The 25721-nt window shown below is 37.6% G+C and overlaps 1 protein-coding gene across 2 annotated transcripts in view; it reads right to left on the minus strand.

The window, feature by feature from the left end:
- VTI1B (vesicle transport through interaction with t-SNAREs 1B) overlaps positions 1-25721 on the minus strand; it is a 646522-nt gene that overhangs the window by 595618 nt on the left and 25183 nt on the right. For both annotated transcript variants that reach the window (XM_044074064.1, XR_006365209.1), the window contains exon 2: positions 23940-23998. In XM_044074064.1, the coding sequence (XP_043929999.1) occupies positions 23940-23998 (59 nt within the window). The remainder of the gene's footprint in view (positions 1-23939; positions 23999-25721) is intronic.

A 25721-nucleotide genomic window follows, 5' to 3' on the forward strand; every position in this document is an offset into this window, starting at 1 on the left:
TTCTAGTCCATCTTGTAATGTAACTCTTTATTTTATAATCACTTAAAAACTTAATAATAACCCCATGTGGTAGACTATCAAAAGCTTTGGATAAGTAAAAAAAAAAAATTACACCAGGAGACAGACCTAGATCAAGAGCTTCTGCTGTACAGTAAAAAATAAACTAGGTTGCTCAGTGCTGATTTTTCTTTAGTGAAACCATGCTGATCAATAACCAGTGTATCAATACTATTCTTGGAATTAGTCATAAGGTCCAATAAGCATCTATAAAAATACTTTCCAATTAGTGAAGTTAAGCTAACCAGCCTGTAGTTTTGCAACTGGTCTCCATTTCCTTTCCTATAAATAGGAAATACACAATAGTTTCCACAATTCAGGGACCTTACCCTTTTCCAATACTTTCTTAAATATTAAAGTTGATCTAGGTGTAAGTATACTCTTCGTAGTAACACACTGTCTGGAATCGTGTCAGGGCCCATAGATGTATCTTTTAACTTTGAAAAGGCAGCTAGTATTTTGATTTAGATATATTTGGACAACAACCTGTCACTAAATTGCATTGCCAATCATGACCCATGGTAATCACGCCAATGTTAGTGTAAAAAAGATTAATTAGTTATCCTACTAACATCTCTAATGGCTTCAACACTGAACTGTCTCTCTTGCAGGAGTTACTTATACATTTATAATTTTTTTTCTTGCTCTTACAATTGCAGATCTACTACTTTCATAACAAGACTTGACATCCTTAATTTTATTTATTTTTTTAAATCCTGCTATTCTTGTTAAGCACCTTCCTATTGATGTCTGTTGGAAATTTCTTAAATGTTTTACAACTCTTTTTTTCTTAAAATTGTTTTTTTAAAGACGTATTCCAATAAGGAAATGACGACTTGTTATTCCATCTTCTCACCAAGGACTAAATACAAGCTTTCAGATATTCTTCAATAATTTGATATCATTAGCAACTGTTTAAATTATGTGCCTGTGTTTACCAATCAATCTTTGTTAACTGAAAAGGTAAATTTTGTAAGGTACCGTTATCACATTCATATTTCAGTGACTGCAACATGGAATAGGTTAGTGTTTCTAATACAAAAAAGATGCAGAACAATGGTCAGATGTACCCAGCGGAGAAAGTAGCTTTAAAAAAAGCTACCTTTTTGGGTACATTAGTGATAATACGATCCAGGGAGATATTTCCTGTAGTTTTAAACTTAACCAGTCCAGTCATCCTGTGAAAATGCAAACTATTAATAAATTCCTTGTAAGACAAGAGATGCCACTTAGCATATAAAAATAAACTCTGGGGTAGTTAAAATCCCCAATAATATTTCACCTTTTTTTTTCCTGAAACAGTTGTCCAGATTTCTTTAGATACTCCCAAAGGGAACTCCTCGCCATACTTGGGGAGAGGTATGTACGAACTATATAAAAGTTTGCAGAAGTACCCATTAAGAATTTGAACAATTAAAGTTTCATATGCCTGCTCAGATTTAATGAAACAAGATGCTATAAATTTATGTACCCAGTGTACAATACCGCCTCTAAGATTTTCACATATGCATTCATACTTTAAGTCATCTAACAAATAACAAGAAGAATTCCAGGACTCGGTGATAGCAATGATTTTGTACTGATACTTGGCAATTAATACAGACAGTTCTTCAAATTTATTTCCCAAGCTTCTAACATTACAAAGAAAACATTTAACAGGTTCGCTAGACTTTTCACAAATTGTCTTGTACTTCAAACTTTATTTTGTTTGTTTTTAGAAAATTTCCCAGCTGTGAAGTAATTTTACTGGCCATAAAACTTGATCCATAATATTTCAGATGAGTATTATCCCACGAAAACAACCTCCCATCACAACAACTTTCTTCCAAGTATTTAATTGACTATTGTACACCATAGAAAATACCCTTAACCAGTTAACCACGTGCTTTTGTACATGTGTAGCCATTCAAAGAGGTTGAAGGAGTGATTTCACTCAACATAAACTGCACTCCCTTTATTTTCAAAAGCTCTACTATTTCCAACAAGTGTTCTTCATATATTTTAGTGGTGTAAACCTTAAATCGTTAAATCCAACATGTAGTACATATAAGCCAGACTTTGGTTTGACTAAGTTTAATTTTGCTATCATGTTGAGTTTATCAAGTAGTCTCAACCAGGGAAAACAGAAATAGTATGAGAGGCCTTGTCCAATTTGGAAAGCTCCTTCACTACAGGCTTTAAAAAATAATCACCCAAGAATAAAACTTCAGTATTACCTTCATTTACATTTACTTTTCCAATATCCCCCTTGCCAGTAGTAACTAAAGGAAGTTTACCTACATTGTCTGCTTAGTACGTTTTTTTTTTGTTTTTTTTTTAATCCTTTTAGTTACGTTCTTGTCACATAAAAAGGGTTCCATACATTCCAATTTGTCTCCAAGACAGGGTTCATACAATCCTAATCCTGGTCTACTACCCCCATACGTTACTAAATGAGCGAGTCTCGTATGTTATATTGACTTCTGGATATAAGCAAGCCTGGGATTGAAAATTTTAAATCACTAAAACATAGTCTGCCATAGAACTGGCAAGGTAACCAGGAAAACTATTTCTAAGAGACAAAAAACATTTGGTTGTAAACATTGTCATTTTTGCAAGTATATTGTCAATAAGAACATTTCTATACATCCTGATACGAATAAAGAATATATTTTTAGGCATTATGCTGACTGTTCAACTGCTAATATTATATATTTAGCTCAATGTGTTCAATGTTTTAAGTTCTACGTTGGCATGACTACTAGACCATTGAGGGATAGGATTAGGGAACACTATTACATACATATATATATATATACATACAGATATTACAGCAATATTGGAGACACCAGAAGTGCTGTTGCCAAACATATTGTTGAAGAAGGTACCATTCATAGATTCGTATTTTTCACCATACAGATCCTGCCAAGCACCATAAGGCTGGAGAATAATAGGAACACACTTGAAAAGACCGAGCAAAAATGGATTGTTTTGCTACAAGCTGACAAGGGTATGGGTTTCAATGAAACTTTGTCACTGAAACCCTTTTTAAGGGATAGAAGACTTAGTTACATTTGCTAACCTTCTCCCCCCCCCCCCTTTTTTTTGTATACACTCTTTCTGCCTTGGCTGTTAGATACAATTCTTTTCATAGTAGTTATAGGTGTGTCTGCTTATATATATGCACATACTAATCGTATAGTATTTATTTATGCATATATTTTCTGTTTTTATTGTGTTTTTATATACACATTTTTAAGTTAGTAGCATTTAGCTATGATGTTTGGTTTTGTTTACATTTATTTTCCAAATATTTTCTGTTTGTTTTTTTTTTTGAACATTCAAGTACATTGATGAGTGTGTGCATGTAGCAGTTCAAGTTTTTTATTGTAAACTTCATATAAGGTATATACGTGGTTAACTATGTGGATGGCAGGACTGTTTCAGCCTTTGTTGATGCACTTCTGCACTAAATTTTCCAAAACATCAGTATATTTGCAACAGCAGGATAAAATGGTTTATGTATAATGCATATTATGCAGTTAAGATATCTGTAATATATGCTTTATTTATTATATCTGAAATCTATTATATAAGTAGTGATTGTAACATACTAAAAATGTATTTATTTTGCTAATTTGTTAAGTTACTTTGAATCACTTGGTTTCCACTAATCATTTAAATGGAGAGAAAAAGGTTGCTAGCAGTGATTGGTTTAACAGTGTTTAAAATGTCTAGGCTTGTGATATGTCTGACGAAGCATAGAAATACTACGCAAAAACGCTTACATATTTTCTAATAAATAAATCATTTGGTTTTATGCCATGTATGTCCTTTGCCTGCTTGGATTTTTCATTATATTTTTGGAGCCTGGTCTGGACATTATCAGGTGCAGTGGGTTTTTTTTTTGCCTGAACTTAATAAAAATGTTTAAAAAAGAAAAAGAAAAAAAAAGGTACAGTCCAACCCTGGGGCTACAGCTGCCTCAGTGCTTGCAATGGTAAGATCCAATATGTGTTGACAGTGCTCTGTAGCCACTTTAACTTTGTAAAAGTTGTATTTAAAAAGGTTGGCTTTTTTTCAATTCTCTGCACTCAGTCATGTTCAAAAATAGAAAGTACCCTAAAAGTAACCGTTTATTAATGGTTGAGGGCTCCAAAAGGATCTTATCTTAGGACGGTGACATGAACATTTTTCATCTGAGATGAACGCATGATTCTTTCTCAGTCTTTTTCACAGGCTTTATTACCTCTGTAGTTGTGGACTTCAAGAATCACTTTTCATGCAAGTAAGAGATTAAAAGCATTTTAACTTTTTTAATGATCATGTCTAAAGGTGCGAAATGACCTTCTGTTTTTGTATAAAGGTGCCTTCATGCTTCACACCAATTTACAAATAAAATGCCTTTGAATTTTACTTCCAAATGTGCAAGACTAAACATACCAAGCTGTGTTTATGGCATGAATATTCATGACATCACTTTGGGTTCCAGCTGTAAATTAGTTATGTAATCATTAGTTTTCCTGCCAGACTGGTGATTTACTAATTTGGCAATTTCTTAACTAATTTGCAGTTGCTTACCTACACTAATCCAGCATAATTGCAGCTAGAAGCCAAAGTGACCTAGCACCTCCTGCCCACCCATGAATATTAATGATGTAAAAACAGCTTGATATATTGTGTCTTCCGTGTTCGGAAGCACTCATAAACTTTACATTTTTTAAAGACTGCAAAACACACTTCTTTTTGTACAAAACGTGTTCATGTGCATAAAGATGAAAAATTCATTTCTCGCCTTTAACCATGATCTTTAAAATCTTTTCTTATTCTTATCTCCCTTTTTGTTTTCAGACCTTTTGTATTCCTTTGGCTTTTTAGACCCTTTGAAAAACATCTTTAGACCTTCTCTTACATTCTTCATCTCCGACATCTTAGGCTACTCTTTTTTTCTACTACTTTTTTTCTAACTGTTGTCACTTTTCCTGTAAGAGAAAAGAAAATTCAGGGCTCCTAATCTAAGTATGCTCTGAATCTAGTGCAATACTCACATTTACCAGTTTCACACAGAAACTGAAGACAAAAAGCCCTGTAAAATAAGTCTTCAGAGTCAAGTAGTCTCCAACAGACATTTGCTGAAAATGCAAGAAGGACTGCTCCGCCTATTACATAAATCAGATGAATAGAAAGAGTTTCTATATCCATAAAAAAAAGACATTCTTTACACTTTTCAGTTGAAATAATGCCAAAAATTACATTAAAGATTGAAACTACAGCCAACCAACTATAGCTTTCAAAGCAGTGAGACAAAATGAAGATAGTATGAAGTAGTATACATGTATACATACACTTACAAAGTTCAAACGATGCCAGAGAAGTAGCATCAAGAGGCAGTCATTACTCGAGCAGGAGGACTTTCAAATGCCTGAAGAAAACAGGATGGATGACAAGTGACAATGGTGACTAAAATTTCTGCCCAACAGTTATAATACTGCTGCAATAGTCTTTTTCAATTACAGTAATCATATGAGGTTACTAGGCTATTGAGCCCGAGGCCCTTATAAGCCTAGCCAAGTGTTTAGCCCATGTTTAGACAAATAAGCACCTGATGCCCCTGTCCAGCAGGGACATGGGTTGAATCCCAGGGGTACATTTTCTGTTTCCCATCCAGTTATCCAGGTTGCTCTTAATAAGGGGTAAAGAGGTACTGATGTGGAGAGAAAGTTTATTCCATACATGGTAGAGTCTCTGGGACACAAATCTGTCCCGCAAAAAGTCTTGTTGATGTCACAGACCAGGTTGAGGGCACGTATGCGGGTTACTCAAGTGGAGCTTGACTTGCAGATATGCAGCAGTCCCATCAAGGTGGGGGTCCATGATCACCTTGTATGCCAGACAGAGGTCACCTCTGTGAAGCCTGTATGAAACAGAGTAGAGCAATAGGGCTTTTATCCTGTGTAGGGTAGATGTTATAGGCCTTGGATTCTCCTGGTGAGGAACCTCTGTGGTCTCTCCAGTTGCTGCATGTGCTTTGCGAAGTACATGCCGAAAGAGGCAGTGTACTCAATAATGGGCCTTATAAGGAAGAATAAAGGGATGTTATATCCTCCTTGTTCCTGGATGAGATACCCTTACTTATGAGGTGGGCCAAGTAGAAAGCTTTCCGTCCAACTGAAGCAACATGGTGGTCAAAAGTCAGGTTGCTATCAACCTGGGTGCCCAAATCCCTCACGACTGAGTGCTTAGGACATTGTTATTAATGTAATAATTTGTGGGGACGTCACTCTACCCAAAGGGGATGATGATGCATTTTTTTGTTACTCAGCTTGAGAACATGTTTCTGGCACCAGTCATTTGTCTGAGTGAGACCCTCTTGGAGGATGTCTACATCACTAGAGGAATTGATGAGAGCACCCAGCTTGCAGTCATCTGCAAACTTGGTCAGCCATAGCCCACTGATTTTGGCCTGCAACTCAGAAAAAATACATCCCAAATAACAGCGGCACCAAGACCGAACCCTGGAGTAAGCAGATTGTTAAGGGTCTGCTGCTTGAAGTGGCTTCTCCTATTTTGACTACACTGGTTCTATCTGTGAGGCAGTTTGCTACCCATCTGGTAACATATGGAGTGATGCCTAGTTGAGAGAGTTCATCTATTATGCCTGAGTGGGGAACAGTGTCAAAGCCTTTGGCCAGGTCAAGGTAGGCGGGCATGCACCGTCTTCCCCTCTTCCATGGCTTTGGTGACCGTCTCAAAGAAGTCGACCAAATTTAGCAGATATGACCTCCCCTTGATGAAGCCAAACTGTGTGGGATCAAGTGTTTGGAGGCTGTCAATGTCCTTGTTCATGAGGTCCATGATAATCCATTCCATGGTCTTGCAGATCAGGCTAGTTAGGCTGACGGGTCTATAATTTCCCAGATCAGTGGACGCTCCACCTTTGTGTAAAGGGATGACAGTGGCTGTCCTCCACTCAGCTGGGATGAAGCCAATACTCAGGCTTTGGTTGAATAGGGTGCCTAATGGTCCTGCAAGTTCCTGCCTGAGTTAACGTAGGATGCAGCCTGGGATGTTATCGGGTCCGATGGAGGCTGCACTTTTTGCCTTTGAGAGAGCAGTGATGACCTGTTCTTAGATACAAGGGAAAGGGGCAGGTACAGGGGATGTCCTGATTTACTGATGTGGGGGACAGAGGGGTAAAGTTCTCACTGAATCTGTCAGTCAGCAAGTTTGCTACATGTACGGCATTTGTATATGTGGTGGCCTTGACCACCAGTTCTGAACACATCTGGGTGATTCCTTTGAGGTTGCAGACATATGCGAAGGCCTTATTGTCTCTTGTAGATGTGGCCAATATGGACTCGAAGTTTGGTTTGAAGGATTTCACTAGTGCTCTTATTTGCTTGTTCAGGCTAAGGAGACATCGCTTCCAACTGGGTACCTGCTCCTTCTTGGTCTTAGACAGCAAATATTTCCTTTTGTTATAGAGTTTATTTACTGTAGATATCCACCAGATAGGTTTATTCTTCCTTGCGGAGGATGATTTAGTTTTGTCGGGTATTCCTGATTCAATGCATGTATATAAATGCTCACAGTACTTTGGTGTAGTTTTGGATATTGGTGCCAGTTGGGCCTGTAAAGCTGTTTATACCATCCCTCAGGAGGCTGTAATCAGCTTTGGAGATGTTTTTATGTCTGATCCTAGCTATATGGGGGTTGGGGGGAGATGATGACTTCAAAAGTGACCACTTTGTGGTCAGATCTTACCAGGGAGGATGATACTATAGGTTACTCATGTTGGTTACTACCCCTTGTAGGGGTATTGACAAGCTGTACCAAGGCATTTGCATTGACAAAAATCAAGGAATCTCTGGGAATTTGTGTTCTGGCATGTGTAGTTCTTCCAATCTATGTTTGGGGAGTTAAAGTCACCCAGGATCAGGATAAAGGGTCGAATCTTGATAGATTCGAACAGGTCCAAATAGGCGGATTGAGCATCTTGAGTCAGACTTGGGGGCCGGTAGCTAGCTATAATTTGAATAGGGGTTTTGTCAATGGTTAACTGCACCTGGAGTGTTTCCTGTGTGTCATACTGTTTGACCAGCCTGGAGGTATGCATGTCTTTAATATATATTGAAACTCCACCTCATTTGGCTTTACTGGCTACAGTTTGAGGTCTGAATGTATGATAGGACGAGTAACCAGGTAAGGCTGGGGTGCTGTCCACAGCTTTGAACCAGGTTTCTGTGACTGCACAGGATGACCTAATCCCTGTTCTTCTCTGCTACAGGATGACCTAATCCCTGTTCTTCTCTCTTCCAAGTCCTCACTGATAATAGAGATACTCCAAGTGTTATAACTTGGTCAATCAAGGTATATTTGCTGACCATATGAAAACAGGGATAGAAAGAAAATAGTAAGCTATTATTTATTTTCACAGTTGACTAAGTTACTCCCACTAGGCCAATGGCCACTTTTCAGGGGAGACCACAGATGGCATTCATACTGACTAGGGAAAATTTGGTCAGGACACTAGAGAACATCCCTTATTCTTTTCCTGTTTTGCAAGCCAGTGTGTGGCAACAGGAAGGAATGAGATGGAGAAGAAGCATGAGAAGTGCTGCAAGCTATAGCAGAGCAAAGAACAATTTGTGAAAAAAATGTTTAGGCAACATTATGGATTAGAAAATGTGCCCGTTGTCTAGTTAGTTGTTGAGGAAAAGAGATGAGCCTGTGATGACAGTACTCATAGGAGGAGGTTTGGAAGACTCTCTTATGTCAACTGATGAATAAAGATGAACCAAAGAACAATGTTTCCATTCCATGCTCACAGCTGTTTAACTGGCCCAGAAGAGTGAAAAAGGGGAAACCAGAGGTTGAGATGATGCGTACTAAGAAGGTGAACTACAAACACCAGCACACTTACAGTCACAGGAAGTGGGAGAGGAGGTCCCTATAAAGAGAACATCTACTGCAGTGATGGCTTCTATAAAAGGAACAGAGCAGACTTTTACGGAGAAAAGAAAGCCTACTATAAAAATTTCTTGAGAAAAAAAAATGAAGACGATGACTTAACCATTAACAGAATGTTATATGGTAGAAAATAATTGCTGTTATAATTTAGAATTTAATATATCACAAATTGACTCAATTCATTCTGTAAAGGAGTTTTGTAATGTAGCTTTTCAGAGATTTGAATTAATGGACAAATCTGTATATGCAATTAACTCAAAAGAAGCAGGGGTATCCTTGGAATGCGTTTTGGTCCGATGACCTAGAACAAATGAACATTAATAACTACTTCTATCTATATGTCAAGTCTGGGCACTATATGGAAAACTTACAGAATGAAAGAAAACTCTGGACTGAGGGATGGGAAATATTGGTAACACTGCAAAAAAATGACACAGAGTATGCTTCACAATTTTTGGGACAGCCTAAAACGTGTTTTTTTTATTCGGCTGTAAAAAATCACTTGATTAAAAGAAAGTACAGAAAGACTATAGTATAGACTATAATTCATACCACACCTTTCGGCCACCTAACCTGGACTGAAGCACTAAAGACAGAGGCGTATCCATATTCATTAAGGATAGCCACACCTCCAGGCTAGTTGCTCAGCATAATGCATCTGAGATTATCCAAGTGCAACTAACTCTGGGCAAGACCGCAATGCAGATTATAGCTTGCTACAGATCCCCCACCATGCCCCAGGATTCCCACTCCTCATTTCTTGATACACTTAATATTAGGGTACAACCTAACACCCTAATAATGGGCAATTTCAACTACCCCACCATTAACTGGGAAAACTACTCATGTACCAACTCTTGTGCCAGGGGCAGCAATATCCTAGACCTGGTCATTACCAACATGGGCAACCGGTGTTCCACAACAGAGGTCAATTCCTCGTTGGTCAGATCAGACCACAAGCAAATCACACCCACATCCCATCCCCACCCCCCATTAGGGAAACCACCGTAAAAAAATTCTCCAAAGCCAACTTCACGCTTCTTAAGACAGAAGTGGCAAACTTCACAACACCCATGCTGATGGACAGTAGAGATATGACTGCTGAATCCTATACAATTGCACTTTATAAGCACTTACATGAGTGCATGGATTGTGCAATCCCTAACATCAAGCCACATGTACCTGTGGTTCTTTTTACATTGGTCAGACCTCTCGCCCATTTAGAATAAGAATTTCAGAACACATAAGCAATATCAAAAATAAAAAACTTTCAAATGCACTTTATAAACATCATTTGATACATCCAACTGCTAGGTTCTCATTTCTGATTATTGACATTGTAAAGGGCAATAAGTCCAACAAAAGTGGATGACATTCCATTCTAAATAATAAAGAGAAAAAGTGGATTGTGAAACTGGGAGGGTTGTTCCCTCCTGGTTTGAATGAACAATTTTAGATGGACCAATCAGCCTCTAGAAGTATGTATTTATTGTTGAATTTAATTTCATTTTGCCTTATTTGCACTGAGGAAGGCTGTGATATTATTCCAGCCGAAACCGGTCTGTTTATTTTATTCATTAAAATGATTTTATACACAGTATGCTGGCTCTGTGTTTACTAGATGTTTTGTTGTGTTTTTGAGCCGTGCATTTGCCCTACACGCAGGAGTGTCTTTTTGATTGGTATACCTTCTTCCTGTTCCTGCTGGGGGCCTGTGGACTTGGTACTAATTGCACGTTATCTGTGCAATCGCGTTTTTGTTTTATCAATATATCTTCTTCGTGGCGTTTGGACTTCTTTTTAGTGGAATCTTTATTTAGGAGTGCTGAGGATTTATTGTTCTATTTGTTACCATCCAGAAGCAAGCTTTAGATATGCGAGGCATTAGTTTTAAACATGCTGTTTTCTGTTATGGCGGATGACTAAGCTTCATAATGCGAACCTATTTGGTGGAATCATTATTGTTTGTACGGTGCAGTATAAGCGTTTCACTATTTTGGTGATGTGTAGCTGTTGCATATTGCAAGTTTCTGATATTTTGGGTTTCTAAATAATTTTCGGACACTGTGGATTACTTTAAGCATGTGTATACAATCTCTTATGGACATACGCATTCAATACCAGAGGCTTGTATTTTTTTTAATTGATGGGCCTCATTGCTGTTTGGGAACACAAGGTACTGTTATAATTCTTTTTTCATTTTGGCGATTGTACACAGAGTGGCATTTTTTCATTTGGACAATATTCATATAATGGACAATCAATATTCTATTGGAACTATTTACAGTTGGGACATTTATTTGGGAAGATCTTCTCATGAAGCATAGTTTTAAGTGGCTTATTATTTGGTGATGTGTGCGATTGTATTTGTCGAGCATTGGAAGCCTCAGCCATTTGGTGTTTTGCAACGTCATTACAGACTCGGGTTCAATTGAAGCAAGCGTATGTGACATTTTGAGACTCATTTGGAATATATGTATGCACTATATGGACTCTTTTCAGTATGTCAGCTCTTTTTTTTTAAATTGATGGGCTCCCTTTTCTTTCTGTTATTACAATCACAAGGCATTGTGGAACTTTTGATTATTTGGCGACATTATGTGGGAAAAAAAGTTTTCTTTGTGATATTTGTACTTTGTTTATAGGGATATCATTATCTTTACAATGGATAGTTAGAATTTCTATACAGTTGTTGGAATATTTGATTTCTGTTTCAGGAACCTATTTAACATTCTAACTTAAAAATTTTGTATATTGAGCATTGTAAAGATTTTTCAATGGATGAGACATTATATGATTGATATACACTACCCTTTCTTTTCTTTTAGTACAAAATATAGGTTATGATCTAGGGTTTGATTGATATACTGTTCTGCCATTTATATTCATTATTCAGCTGTCTTTGTTTACATCAATCTAGATAGATGGGACACATTATAAATTATTTTTTATATATTGTATTTGTTGTTGGCAACATTGGTATATGAGCCAACACATACAATTTTTGGTCCTATAGATAAAGAATAAGTTTCTTTGAGTATTTCATCTTTTGGTCATAGCACCAAAATATTTTGAAACTACATGGCTTTGCTGCTATATATATATATATATATATATATATATATATATATATATATATATATATATATATATATAAAAATATATATATATATATATATATATATATATATTTTTCCATGAGATCACTTTTGTTCCATGGTCCAGAGTTTCATTTTTGGTGGTTGCAGTGGAACCACTTGTTTTTTGTTACAAATAGGAATTCAGAGAGGCAAATGGTGGCTTGAGTAGGTTGGGGACACACCTGGTTCTCGAATGACATGTTCATTCTTCTTTTCATGTATATTTGGGCTGTCATTGTTCCTCCTACCACCGTCAAATAATATATATGATTGTATTTTCATTTTTGCTGGCTTAGTTGTTGTCGCTCTTATTGTCAGCTACTACTCTTGGTATTTATTCAACTTATATCTTTTTGAACAAATATAGTTTCAGCTATGGATCTTTCGAGTTTAATAATAGGGCTATCAGCCGATAGGGAAGATCTTTGGGCATTTTGGCTTGGAGCTCCCTCTCAAGCCAACAATATGGTTGATGATGCATCCAATTTGGAATGTGCTTGTATTTTAGCTTTTGAAGGCTCATCTAAACAGCTTCGTACTCTCAGAGCCAACATTTGGCATTCTAAATTGTTCAAGGCATACATTGCCAAAGGTATAACCCCTCGGGGCCTTAGAGTACGTATACAACCTCATGTGGGGACAGTAGATTCGGAGCTCAGTGATCTGTTGTCACAGATACAGCAGCAGGCCAGTATGCCTTTTATTATGATCGAATAATTACAAAGAAATTGATGTGGTGACCAAAATGGTGAATGACATGAAACCTTATGAAGGGGAACCTTATTTTAATCAACATCTAAACAAAGTAGCCACAGATCTAAATAATTTAGAACAACAGCTCAAAAGCAGAAAAAATAAGAAATTCAAGAGGGATCAAGGTGACTATCAGCAGGGTAATCCCTTTTCAAATAATTCTAAACATGTGAGATTCACACCCACATTGTCTAAAACCCCTAAGAGAAAGAGACCACGTTCCATTTTAAGAAAATTTGGTCATGACACTGGCTCCTCAACTGAGGACTTCTCTTCCTGTACAGATAATGAGTTACAATCAGTACCAAGTTCACCTTCACCCAAAAGGACTATATTATCTGTCCCTTTAGGCCCAGGTACAAGCGGGGGGGACGCAAACACAAAAGGTATAGACAATATTCAGAGTCTGTTGAAAATGGTCATACAGAATTAGTGGAAGATCAAAGTAAGAATGCTTTAAATTTATCTGATTTTGTACCATCTCCGGCCCATTTATCTGTGCTTAATAAAGGTTTGACTTTTATTCCGGGATTCATGGTGTCTGAGGAATTGTTTGCTCAGGATTTGTTGTCTTTTTGTAGAATTTTGAACTTAAGACTTTGGCAATAATGATAATGATGATATGGATGATAAGTTTATATATCATAAATCTTCTTTCAATCCACCTATGCATCCTTTGGTACATCAGTTCCAGAATAGCGTTCTCAAAGATCTGCACTTTTCTAGGTCTGAGACACAGTATAAATCAAATAATGTAACTCTTCATGAAAAACAAGCTATTCTGGAACTACAAAACAATAAAAATATTGTCATTACCTCAGCTGACAAAGGTGGAGCTGTGGTTGTGTTAAATTTGAAAGATTATGATCAGGAAGCTAAAAGGCAGTTATCTGATGGCAGATATTATTTTGAAATGCCTATAAATCCCATTCATTGTTTCAAAAAATCAATTGATGAATTTTTGGTTTGGGCCAGGGATGAAGTAATTATAACTAATGATATCATGCACCAATTGATGGTTCAGGACCCGGCTAACCAATATATCTATTTTTTGCCAAAAATCCACAAAAATCCTATACATCCACCGGGCAGACCGATTGTTTCAGGCAAAGGTTATATCACGGAACCACTATATCTTTATTTGACCAAATATCTTAAGCCCCTCCTCCATCTTGTTCGGTCTCGATTACAGGATACCACTAACTTCCTGCAAATCATTTCAGAGAGTCAGTTGGAACCAGACTGGCTGATGTGCACACTTGATGTGTGCACCTTATATACCAATATTCCCCATGAATCTGGTTTGGAGGCACTTACACATTGGTTGGAGGTGGCCAATTTATATGATTCTGATTTCAATTCTTTCTTGGTACAGTTAGCACATCATGTTCTCAGCAGCAATGTATTTTTTTATCAAGACACATGTTATTTACAAACAAAGGGTACAGCAATGGGGGCTTCTTTTGCCCCCATATATGCTGATTTGTTCATGGCTTTTGTTGAAAAACAGCTTATTTATGGCCCTGGTACTAACATTTATTTAGAATATATTGACATTTGGAGAAGTTTCCTGGATGATTGCTGGATAGTATGGACAGGAAAGGTCAATATGTTACATTAATTTTTAGCCTACCTGAATAAGAATCCTTGGGGATTGCAATTTACCATCCATTATGATCTTAACAGTATCACATTTTTGGATGTAAATATTAATAGATTATCAGATCATACGCTGGGCACTGAAGTGTTCAGAAAATATCCCCAATACAATACCATACTCCATGCGTCCAGTTTTCATCCTCCACACATAGCCCGCAACATCCCCAAATCACAATTTATTAGAACTAAACGAATTTGTTCAGATGATTCTTCTTTTCAAAATCATAGGAAGGATCTTACTGGTAGATTTAAAGCCAGGGGCTATGGCATGGGTTATGTGTTGCAGGCAAGTAATTTGGTTAATTCAACCAATAGGGAAGAATTCTTGAAGTACAAGGATCATAATGCTAAACAAAGCAACCTATTAGGTTGGTCACAACATATGCTAGGAACACAGTGAACTTGACTGAAAGTATTAAGAGACACTGGAATATCTTACAATATGATGAAGAATTATCTCAAATTATACCTGAAAGTTGTTTATTCTCATACCGTAAAGGCAAAAACCTTGCTTCTTGTTTCAATCATTATAAACATGGGTCCATATACCAATCTTCCCAATGTATACAAACTACCATTATGGGAGACCCATTAGTTGGCTGCTATCCATGTGGACATTGTATCCACTGTGATAAGATGGTAAAATCTAAACAATTTTCCAGCCGCAACAGTTCTTCAGTTTATGACATTAATTTCTTTGCCAACTGTAGTACTGATTGGTTAGTATATCAAGCCACATGTACCTGTGGTTCTTTTTACATTGGTCAGACCTCTCACCCATTTAGAATAAGAATTTCAGAACACATAAGCAATATCAAAAATAAAAAACTTTCAAATGCACTTTATAAACATCATTTGATACATCCAACTGCTAGGTTCTCATTTCTGATTATTGACATTGTAAAGGGCAATAAGTCCAACAAAATTGGATGGCATTCCATTCTAAATAATAAAGAGAAAAAGTGGATTGTGAAACTGGGAGGGTTGTTCCCTCCTGGTTTGAATGAACAATTTTAGATGGACCAATCAGCCTCTAGAAGTATGTATTTATTGTTGAATTTAATTTAATTTGGTCTTATTTGCACTGAGGAAGGCTGTGATATTATTCCGGCCAAAACTGGTCTGTTTATTTTATTCATTAAAATGATTTCGTACACAGTATGCTGGCTCTGTGTTTACTAGAAGTTTTGTTGCGTTTTTGAGCCGGGATATAAAATATTAACTGGGCATTGCTTAAAATTACAGGTGTTACAAGATGAAAGGCAGTTATTATTTATAGTATAGTTTTTAAAGGAATTAGACAGACTGGTGGGTTGATTACAAAAGAAAAAGACTTTGTATCTTAATTTAGAAAGTCTGTGCAGTAAGAATAAAAAAGAAATTTAAGAGGAAGAATCTCAGAAATTAGAGGGGGTTATACAAGGTAATAATGAGAAGGCAATAATGCAGCAAAACATATAGTATTTATATTGAATGAAACAAATATGAGACACTTAAGGCAAAAACATGTTGTTAAAGATAGAAAGGAACAGATTAATAAGTAGGCAAAGTTTAAAAAACATGCCAGTTGAGGTACAGATTGAGAAAAGTGTGGTAGTTATGGAGGTAGAATAACTAATTAAATCTGCAGAACCTCTTTTTTAACCTATGTATGCAAAGAAAGATTAGACAGGATGTAGAATGAAGAGAATAGAGTTTGGTAAACACCAGTAGGTTTAAAATGTTAATGAAAGACACTTTTTAGTGTAGCCATGTAAATGTACTACAAGTTAAGGGTTACAACACTAGTAATAAGTTGAACATCTTGCTTATAAATTTGTATGTTTTTTTAAAATAACATGACTGTTTCAAGTCAGTTTTAACTTTGATACGAACAAAAAATTTCTTCTAACATTACACTGTTTTTAGTTTTTAAATTTTAGGTGTAGGAAAGGTGAAAAGACATGAATTGAGTTTATTATTGAAGTTAGTTAAATCATTGGGTTAATTGGTGATGTAACCAATTAAGTAATTAAAGGTTTGTATATAATGAACTGCGGATGTTAAACCAAATGACTCTGAAGAAGCCAGTGGTTTGTAGCCTGGTGAAAGCGCTTAGTCGTTTGGTATTTCTATGTTTGTTGGCGTATTAAAAGTGGAAGACCATCGATTTTTTCCTCTGGTGACTTTTTTTTATTATTTTTATGTTTACAAGTTTGCTGTTTCCGTTTGGAGTATCTTACTTTCATTATTACTAGACACTTCTTCACATTTAGATTGATGTCAGAGTCATAGTCTCAATCATTAGTCTGTGTCAGACCTTTCTGTAGGATATTAACATCATTTGGGGATTCAGTGATTGCCCCCAACTTGTAGTCATCAGCAAACTTAAGTCATTTAAAGGTCCTCTACACTTGCCTTGACACCTGATAGAGATTTCTTCCTGTGACTTGTGTAATCGGAAAACTTTTGGAATTAAAAACTATCTTGGTCTACAATCCAGTTTTGGTTCTTCCCTATGGTCGTGGATTAATTTTTTCATTGGTTACTGTTCTCTCGTTTATTGCTTCCCTTATTTCCTAAATGGTTATTACTGGGCTGTCTTGTTCAGGAAAGGTGTGTTGAAGGATGCAAGGAAAACTAAAGCTGAACCACAACAGTGAATTTTTTCCTTAATCATAATTTCTGTTCAAGCTATTATTGGATGAAAAGATTGTGTAAAATGCACTTCAGAGCATATAGAAAGTTATGGCTTCTTGAAAAAGCTTAGAGTACGGCAAAATGCGAGAAAAGGAAGAAACAGTAATGTGAATGGTATGGGGGAAGCACAAAAGGAGAAGGACTCGGAGGTGAGGACTGGAGGGGGTGTGTGTGTGGGGGGGGGGGTTGAAATGTAGGTCCAGTAATCATTTCACTTTAAGTCCAGACCTGTACATAGACTTGTTGCAATGTATCACTGTTGCAGCTAAGTGCCAGTAACTCTAACTGCCTCTTTGTTAGACAGCTCAACATAGTGATAGTGTGATACATAGGCCTGTTGTAATGTAAAAGCTTGTAGCTGCAGGTCTGTCTGTGGATACTACTCCTAAAAGTTTGCAGCATGAAATAAAGGGTTGCTTAGGATGAATGGCATTGTTAGGATGATACTTATACTGGAAGTGCCTAGGGGGCCATTTGCTGGGGGCCCCCAAAATGCTAACACCGGCCCTGATGGTAGTTAAAGATAAGAAACTAGACATATGCTTTGGATATGGCTTGTGAGACACAAGCACTGAAAATGTTTTTAGTGCCTTTTATTTTATACACAGATCAGGCCTGTTTTTATCAAATCAGAGGAAAAGTTGTGGGCAATAACTAAAGAGCTGAAGGAATTTATTTGGGAGGGAAAGCGGACAACAGCTAAGCAGAACAAGCCGATTCTCCCCAGAGAACAAGGTAATTTAGGATTATCTGATTTGAAGGCATATATAATGTTATGCAGCTAAGGCTCATATACAAGTGGAAAGGGATGATAATGAAACGGGGGAGGGGACTGATGAATTAGAAGATTAGGATTTGGGATTCAGGTCCTTAAAGTATATTGTCGCACTGAGCGACTTACATTTTAACACCATCCCATGGGCAGCATAAATTAATTATTAACATTTTTACCCGATAGACAAAATGTTTTTCCTTTAATATTTATTAAATTCAAGTACTCGTTAAATTTGTTTTCCCTGTGTTTCTGCCACTGAAAGTTAAAGATGATCTTTAACCTCAGTGACATTAACTCAGTGAAAATGTGAAATGCATCCATAGACTTTAATGGACGTGTCCTGCACGAACACAGAAACACATCCATTAAAGTCTATGGAGGACCCCTTAGAATTTCCTCAGTGACAGCAACTAAATTTATTTCGGCCAAGATTTGACTAAAATGTTAATGAAGCTTTTTACTTAAAACACAGCCCAAATAAATACAAAATGATCAGTGCAAAACGCATTACAGCAGTTAACTCATTGTTTGCTGTGATGCACTAAGTGTAGCAATACACTTTAAGGAGAATGAAAACAAACATACAGAATATTACATTCACAAAGCAGCAGAATGTATTCTACGACCTAAGCCAACACTGGAATAAAAAAAGAAGACTTTTACAAGTAAGGAGGACTACAAGTAGGAGTACAGAAAAAGAGAAGAGGGGGCTGGAAGTTACTCAGAAAATTAGCAAAGGAAAAAGGTACTGGGAGTAGAGGAAAAGTAAGAGAGAGTGGGATGAGGCCAAGCATAACTTCGGACTGCAGGTTAGAAACTGCCTTCCACACCAGGGACCAATAACAGAATACAGGCAAAGAAAAAGGGACAGGAGAATGCTAAATGGAACAGCTTTGGTGGAGTTTTTAGTTGAGACTAGAACAAAAGTTGCTGTTAAAAATGGATAATCAATGAGACATGTAAAATAACTGCATGATAACTATAAGAATCATTACAGGGGGTTGGAAAAGACTGGGAAGAGAGACTGGAAATGCAATTTTCAAATCAACCATTTACTGGGAGAACATCTGAATGGCTGCCAAGTATATAGCAAACTCCAGAAGGTTTTATGTTTTTGTTTGACAGTGTTTACATGTTCATTTTTATACCCCAGGTAGACTTCAGCAAATTATTCATCTGGTAGACAGTACATGTTGGAGGTGTAATCAGAAAGAGGAAATAGCACATTACATAGAAATAAATGAAATATGTAGGAATAGCAGACGCAGAATAATGTTCAGAAGGTGGAGTCATGTTAAAAGGATGGCAGGAATTGAGAAACTTATGGAATGTTAGAGTAAATGATTGCATGAAAACAGAAATACTGTTAAGACTCATTTGTTTTTTTCTTTTCTATTAATGTACGTATACCTATGTCACTTCTGAAATTGTGATTACTAATAAAAATATTTAAAAAATACACCAATTCAAATATAAAGGTTGGCATTATATCATCAAGAAAGTATCTCTCAAAAAATCAAAAACAGTTTTGCAACTTCCATTTCCACTAGAACACTTTATGCAGTCCAGTGTTCTATCATTGAGGATACACAGCTTGTGGCATACATTTGGATACAGTGGACTGCAGTGAGTGTGTGTGCGCACACCTGTGTCAGAAAGAAAAAGACACACACAAAGTTAGCATTACAACTGGCAGTCAAGAAATGTGACATAGCAAGTCAGACACAACCTAAGAATATTAGCAGTATAAAGCCAGAATTTTAACAGAAAAATACACTAGTGCTCACCTTATCAGTTGATTTTCAAGATGGCCCCATCAAGGGGTTTAACACTTGGATACGCCCAACTGTTCTGTGCATTCCTCCCTTCTTTACTGCTTTTGAAATATGTCAAAATGTAACACAATGTACTGAAATTGCAGACTGCTGAGGACAAATTGCAGTAATTTCCTGTCAGACCACCACATACGTCCATCACATCTAAACATCAACCAGTGACCCTCTGGCACTAGAGCTACTACAGTTACACTACAGTGTTAAACTTTTTCACATCCGCTCTACCAACAAAACTGACATGGCCAAGAACATTATAGTACACTCAACTTCATGGGATAAAGGAATAACGGAGAAATCCTCACTTGCCCAACTCCCCTTGCATCACCTCATGTATCATATTTTTAGCTAACAAAGAAACCAAGAGTGACTGATCAACTTAATCCACTTCTCTCAGTCCAAATGTTCTAAAACAGACATGTAAGATGGGAAGAAACTTTTCAACCAAGTCAAAGACAGAATCACTCTGGATGATATACATGACCTAGTACTCTACAATGAGATAGCTTTTGAGAACTTACATCGTGCCCACTATATTCTGGTGCCTTTGTTCTGCAGAACACTGAAGAAATCTTGGCGGACTGGTGGGTCTTGAACACCCTCCATAGTAGAAAGGGTCTACCCTGTCCCTGAAGGTCTTCTATGGCCTTTTATGTGGGATCCTTAAAGATCTCACATGTGAAAGGAAGCATAAAAATGCCTGTATTAAGTCTTCAAGAAAGTAGGAAATTTTTAACCAGGCAGCTCTCCTAAGGCAGACAATGAAGGCAGTAGTTGTGCACTTTATGTCCACAGCATCTAAACTGCACAAATAAACACGCAAGCTCACATCAGAAATAGTGCGACAGATTCACTGTGGGAGCCTTTTATAATTATTTATACAAAAAAGGCTAAGATTTTTAATCCTTGGACCTCTAAAGCAGTCTGGAATTGTGCCAAAAGATACAGCTAATAAAAGCCCATTAACTGAGGTGTACATCCTCTTAAAATAATCTAAGACCTTTACTTCTTCTTGTCAGGTTGAACAGAAGCAAAATATAATGTACCTGGGGCCTATGGTTGATACAGGAAGTAGAAAAAGAAATGGCCTTTATGTCGTCTCTCAGTATATCTCAGCACATAGTATTAAATTGTGTTAACCTCCATAGGGAACAAAGAGCCTAAATAAGGGTGCCAGTGGAAAACAGCATCTCCAAGAACAGGACTTATGGGGGAGAACCACTACAGGAAACAGATTTTCCTCCAGTCTTTGTACTGTTCATAATAATACTGCAAACCATTGTTATACAATTAAACTATTATTCAGATTTTCTGTATAACAATGCAACGGACATTCAGCCGTTATACAATTGCAAGCACCACAACAGACACTGGTATGCATAACTATGGGCAGTGGCACAGTATTCATCCTGAACATGTTAATTCTGTTTTGGTCCTTCCTTTTTCTGATTATCAAGTAAATACTACACACAAGATAAAAAACAAAGCATCCAACCTCCCACCCAATATCTTCACACCATCATAATGGATATGATGCCCCAAGAGGATTCTTTCATATAATGGCAAAACAGAGAGACACTCAAGTTACCAAGTTCCCAATAATGATGAAATACTAGATAGCGGATAACCATGCGTGTGTATATATGTGTATATATATATATATATATATATATATATATATATATATATATATATATTATATATATATATATATATAGAGAGAGAGAGAGAGATATAGAAAGAGAGAGAGATAAATAATTAATTAACAAATTAAGGTACAAGTTCTAATACAATGAGTGTGTCAGTGAAGCAAGGAGACATTCCTTGGGGAAGTAATAAGACAGGGAAGGTACTCCAGGAATGAATTTAACATCCTCAAAGTCTCCTAGATAAGGGATACTGAGGTGTTGGGGAAGAAACAGGATTCTCTATGCCCATCCATTTTAGACAGAAGACCTTGGAACTTCTCAAATTCTACTACAGCAGATGACATGAAGCAAGAAAGCAATCTGCCTTCTAAAACCTTCTGCCCAATTCCCAACAGTCTTCAAAAGAAACAGATGAAGGAAAGAAGTCATAAGCTCATTTGGCACCGTCTTAGGCTCAGTGTGTGAAAAGGAAAGTAAGTATCACACTACCATCTGCTGGTCTGCCCCTGACATATGCACTGAAGTTAGCCCCCCAACACCCCCCCCCCATGTTAGTGTGGGGTTGCAGTAACAGTTAAGGTCTTTACCTCACAGATACAAGGTATGTGGTTTGAATGTGATCTCTGGTTATTGGCTAGGCTTGTAATAGTCTGTGTACTATTAGTTTAGTATTTACCTAGGCACCTAAACAATCGATAAACATTCTTAAATTTAGGTGGTATGGCAGCAAAAAAATTATGCTTTTGTGTTTAGAGCAGTACTGACTTCCTAACTGCAACAGTACTGCTCATGGGAGACAAAGAATAAGAGGCTAACACAAGAGAACAGATTCAAGCCCACCACTGTACGCTGGGAATTCAAGATCCTACACTACATTCTCAGGCTAAGCTGCCAAGATCACTTGCAAGTGAAGGGAGATGATAATGGTGTCCAGCTCTTTTGCCTAAAACAGTGTAGCACAAGGCCACCTCTCTACAGATTTTTCATTATGCCCAAACAGAATAATCTGAAATATGATTTCTGAAGGATGACTATTTAGGGGAAGAATGTGACCAATGCAGGTATGGTAGACTGATGAGAAGCCTAGTCTAGAATCTGGACTGCCAGATCATGTAACTGGTATTTCTAGCTAGCTCTTCCATATAAGCCCCCCCTGCTGGCAGGCTTCTATCGCTGTCATGCACTGGGCAATGAGCTAAGCCCTGAACTTCTCATGTTGCTGGCATCTGGGCACTGGGTTTAACTTAAAGACAAAAGTGGTAATATTGGCGGATGGCATCTCACGCCATTAGCCCAAGTTTAATAGAGACAGTCCATGTAGTGTTTCCGATTCAATATCTAGTGGTCATATCTGGCTTTATTCTGCATCAGGATAAAACTCGAAATGCAATACAGAGTTCAAACAATAGATCAAGTGCTGGAAGAATCGGTCAAGGAAGAATAGAAGTGAGCAATGTTTGTCAGCTCAACCATCCTGCAGAAAAGGAGATGGTAGTCCTGTTCAGGCTGTCTTGCTCCCATGCAAGTGGATGATAAAACATTACCACTGACCATAGATCTGGGAGATGGGTACTTGGTAATCCCAAGCAAGTGACAGTGGCCCCTGCAGGTGTGTATGTGGGAGAATGCACAAGGGAAGGACATAAGATATCCCTGCTCTGATGCTGATACACACATCAGCCATAAAGGATGGAGGCAAAACAAAATCCCTCATTGCTGGGATGCTGATAAGGGCACAGGGCATTACGGCTACAAGTTATTAATGAGCTATTTCCTTTGGTACATGGTTTGATTCACTCACTCATTCTTCATTTGCCTACTGTGTGACCTTGGGCAAGTCACTTAACCAGAGAGTGCTTTGTAGCAATTTGCAATTTGGGTTAGGCTCTTCAATAGTCTCCTGCATGCCTAGTAACTACCTAAACATATGAACATGAACAAGGCTGCCTGCATGACACCCCCAGCCTGATCTCACCATCAACTGCACATACCCAGGACAAGGAAATAAATGGGCTGCTCTGATAGGGCAGAGGGTCATAGGTTGGCATACAAAGGGAGAAAACACATAGGGGAAAAAATCTGGTGGCCACAATATCCTTTGGAAGGTTTGTAAGTTTTAAGCATCAAAAGTGAACATCCCAATGATAAACTTTAGCATGAGACAAACCTGTGTAAAGCAGCTATATAGAACTAGGGCTCAGTGGTCTGAATATACCCTTGTGTAGGAATGCTGCGTGGGTCCAAAGGACTGTGCCCACTTAAGCATTAGGACTCAAAAGTTTAGAAGAGCCAGAAAAGAATGCACAAGATGGCTACATCCAAGTACACAGGGTTTAAACTAAAACTGACACCAGTCTTATAAAAATAATGCAAGGTTGCAATTTAACATATGCAACTCATTATAAAAACATAATACAAGTAAAAAAGAAAACTTGGAAAGACGTACCATTTCATTTGCTTCTTCAAACTGTTCATTGAAGTTCCGTATGAGACGCTTTCTTTCTTCTAGGGAGAAAAAAAATACAAGACATCTAATGAGAAGACAAAAAAAGCTGCATATTCAAAACATAACAAGGCTCCAGTCACAGAATCCAGTCTGGTGCACAGGATCTGAAACAGCATGGATTCACAAAACAGAAATATCATCAACAAATGTAATCACTTTCCACATAAGCAAGGCTGCAGATCTGAGGATCGGGTGGGCAGTGGATGCAAAAATATCTGTTCTAGGGTACAGCATCCCTGGATACTAGTGCTGAGCAACAGCATTCGAGCACATTTAGAGTGGCACACAACTGGGGTCTAGAAAAGGAAAGCTTTATCAGCGACACTACAACCTTCCCTATAAGTTTTCAGGCAGGACTTCTTGCAAACTCAAAACAGATTTATTGACTGTAATTAATGACAATTATAGTAAATGTGTTAAAATATATACAGCTATCTAAGCATCACCTTTACCCCCAAGTGTGTCTGCCCAGAACTGAAACATTCTGCCAAACAAGAAGACATGCTTTTTTTTGTCAATCTGTCCAAAAATATTGACCACCTTTGATCTGATCATTAATACACGATTAACTCCCTCGCAGATCATGTATTAATAAAGAAGACAGATCTAGAAGTAGGCCAGAAAGTGGTAAACTGAGCTAGGGACTGGTTCTATAACAGAAGACAGAGGGCAATCAGAAGAGTGGAAGGCATTCAGCAGATTTCCCCACAAGAATCAGCCACAACACTGATCCTGTTTAATGTTTCCATTACCAAAATTATGAATATATTGAAAAGAAAAAGCATGCCTGTAAATGAAATTATGATGTATGGTGGACTGCAGAGTCTAGGTGTAATGAGAAATAACAGTCACTAAAAGCAATATAAGCAGGCCTATTTACTCCAGACTTAAAAATGATTTCACAGACCACACTACAGTTTTCAACTATAAACTAGTACAAAAAATGCTAGCTTGTCTGACCAGTTGGCATAATGGTTAAAATCTTTGCCTCCCAATGTACAAGGTTAGAGCATGACTTCTGGCCAATGCCCGTTTGGAGTGTGTATGTTCTTCCTGTGTCTCTGTTGGGTTCCTCCCACCTCCTGAAAATATGCTGAGTGTACCCATCTTAAACTCACCATAAAAAGGAGCTGTGAACAGCAGCACAGACTCTACATGGCGCTCTGTAGGGTAAAGAGCTGTATAAACCACTTCTGGCATCTACACTGGTGCTCAGGAAATATAGGAGAACACAGATCAAAGACACTGCACCGTGGCAGTGCTAGCTACTTGATGTTCTAAAATATGGCTCTAGGTGATTCAATCATATTGACTACTGTTACCAAATGGGTAAAGGGATTTGCCGGTGATAAGTGACTTGAGAAACCAACCTACACCAGGGACCCATGCTAATGGTGGGAAGGGTGTATGTGCCCCTATCAGCCAGGGTGTGTCTACCATATAGCCCAACAGCTCTGGGACAATAAGCTACCGGCCTGCCACTGTCCAGTTGCCCAGCCTGAATTACCTGGAGTAGCTCTGTTGAGTGAAAGCTGAATGTAAATCCAATCAACCTGCCAAACATGAATAAGAATTATTACACTCATTGTAGATTCACTAACAGAACGGAACTTGGAAGTGGATGACATGTTGGCAGAGAAGAGGCTGGATGTCTTATGTATCCAAGAGACAAGATGGAAAGGCAGTGCAGCCAAGTCACTTGGCTTGGAATTCAGAGTCTAC

This window comes from Protopterus annectens, chromosome 6.part0 (genome assembly GCF_019279795.1).
Source record: "Protopterus annectens isolate FY-2018-M chromosome 6.part0, PAN1.0, whole genome shotgun sequence".
Lineage (NCBI taxonomy): Eukaryota > Metazoa > Chordata > Ceratodontiformes > Protopteridae > Protopterus > Protopterus annectens.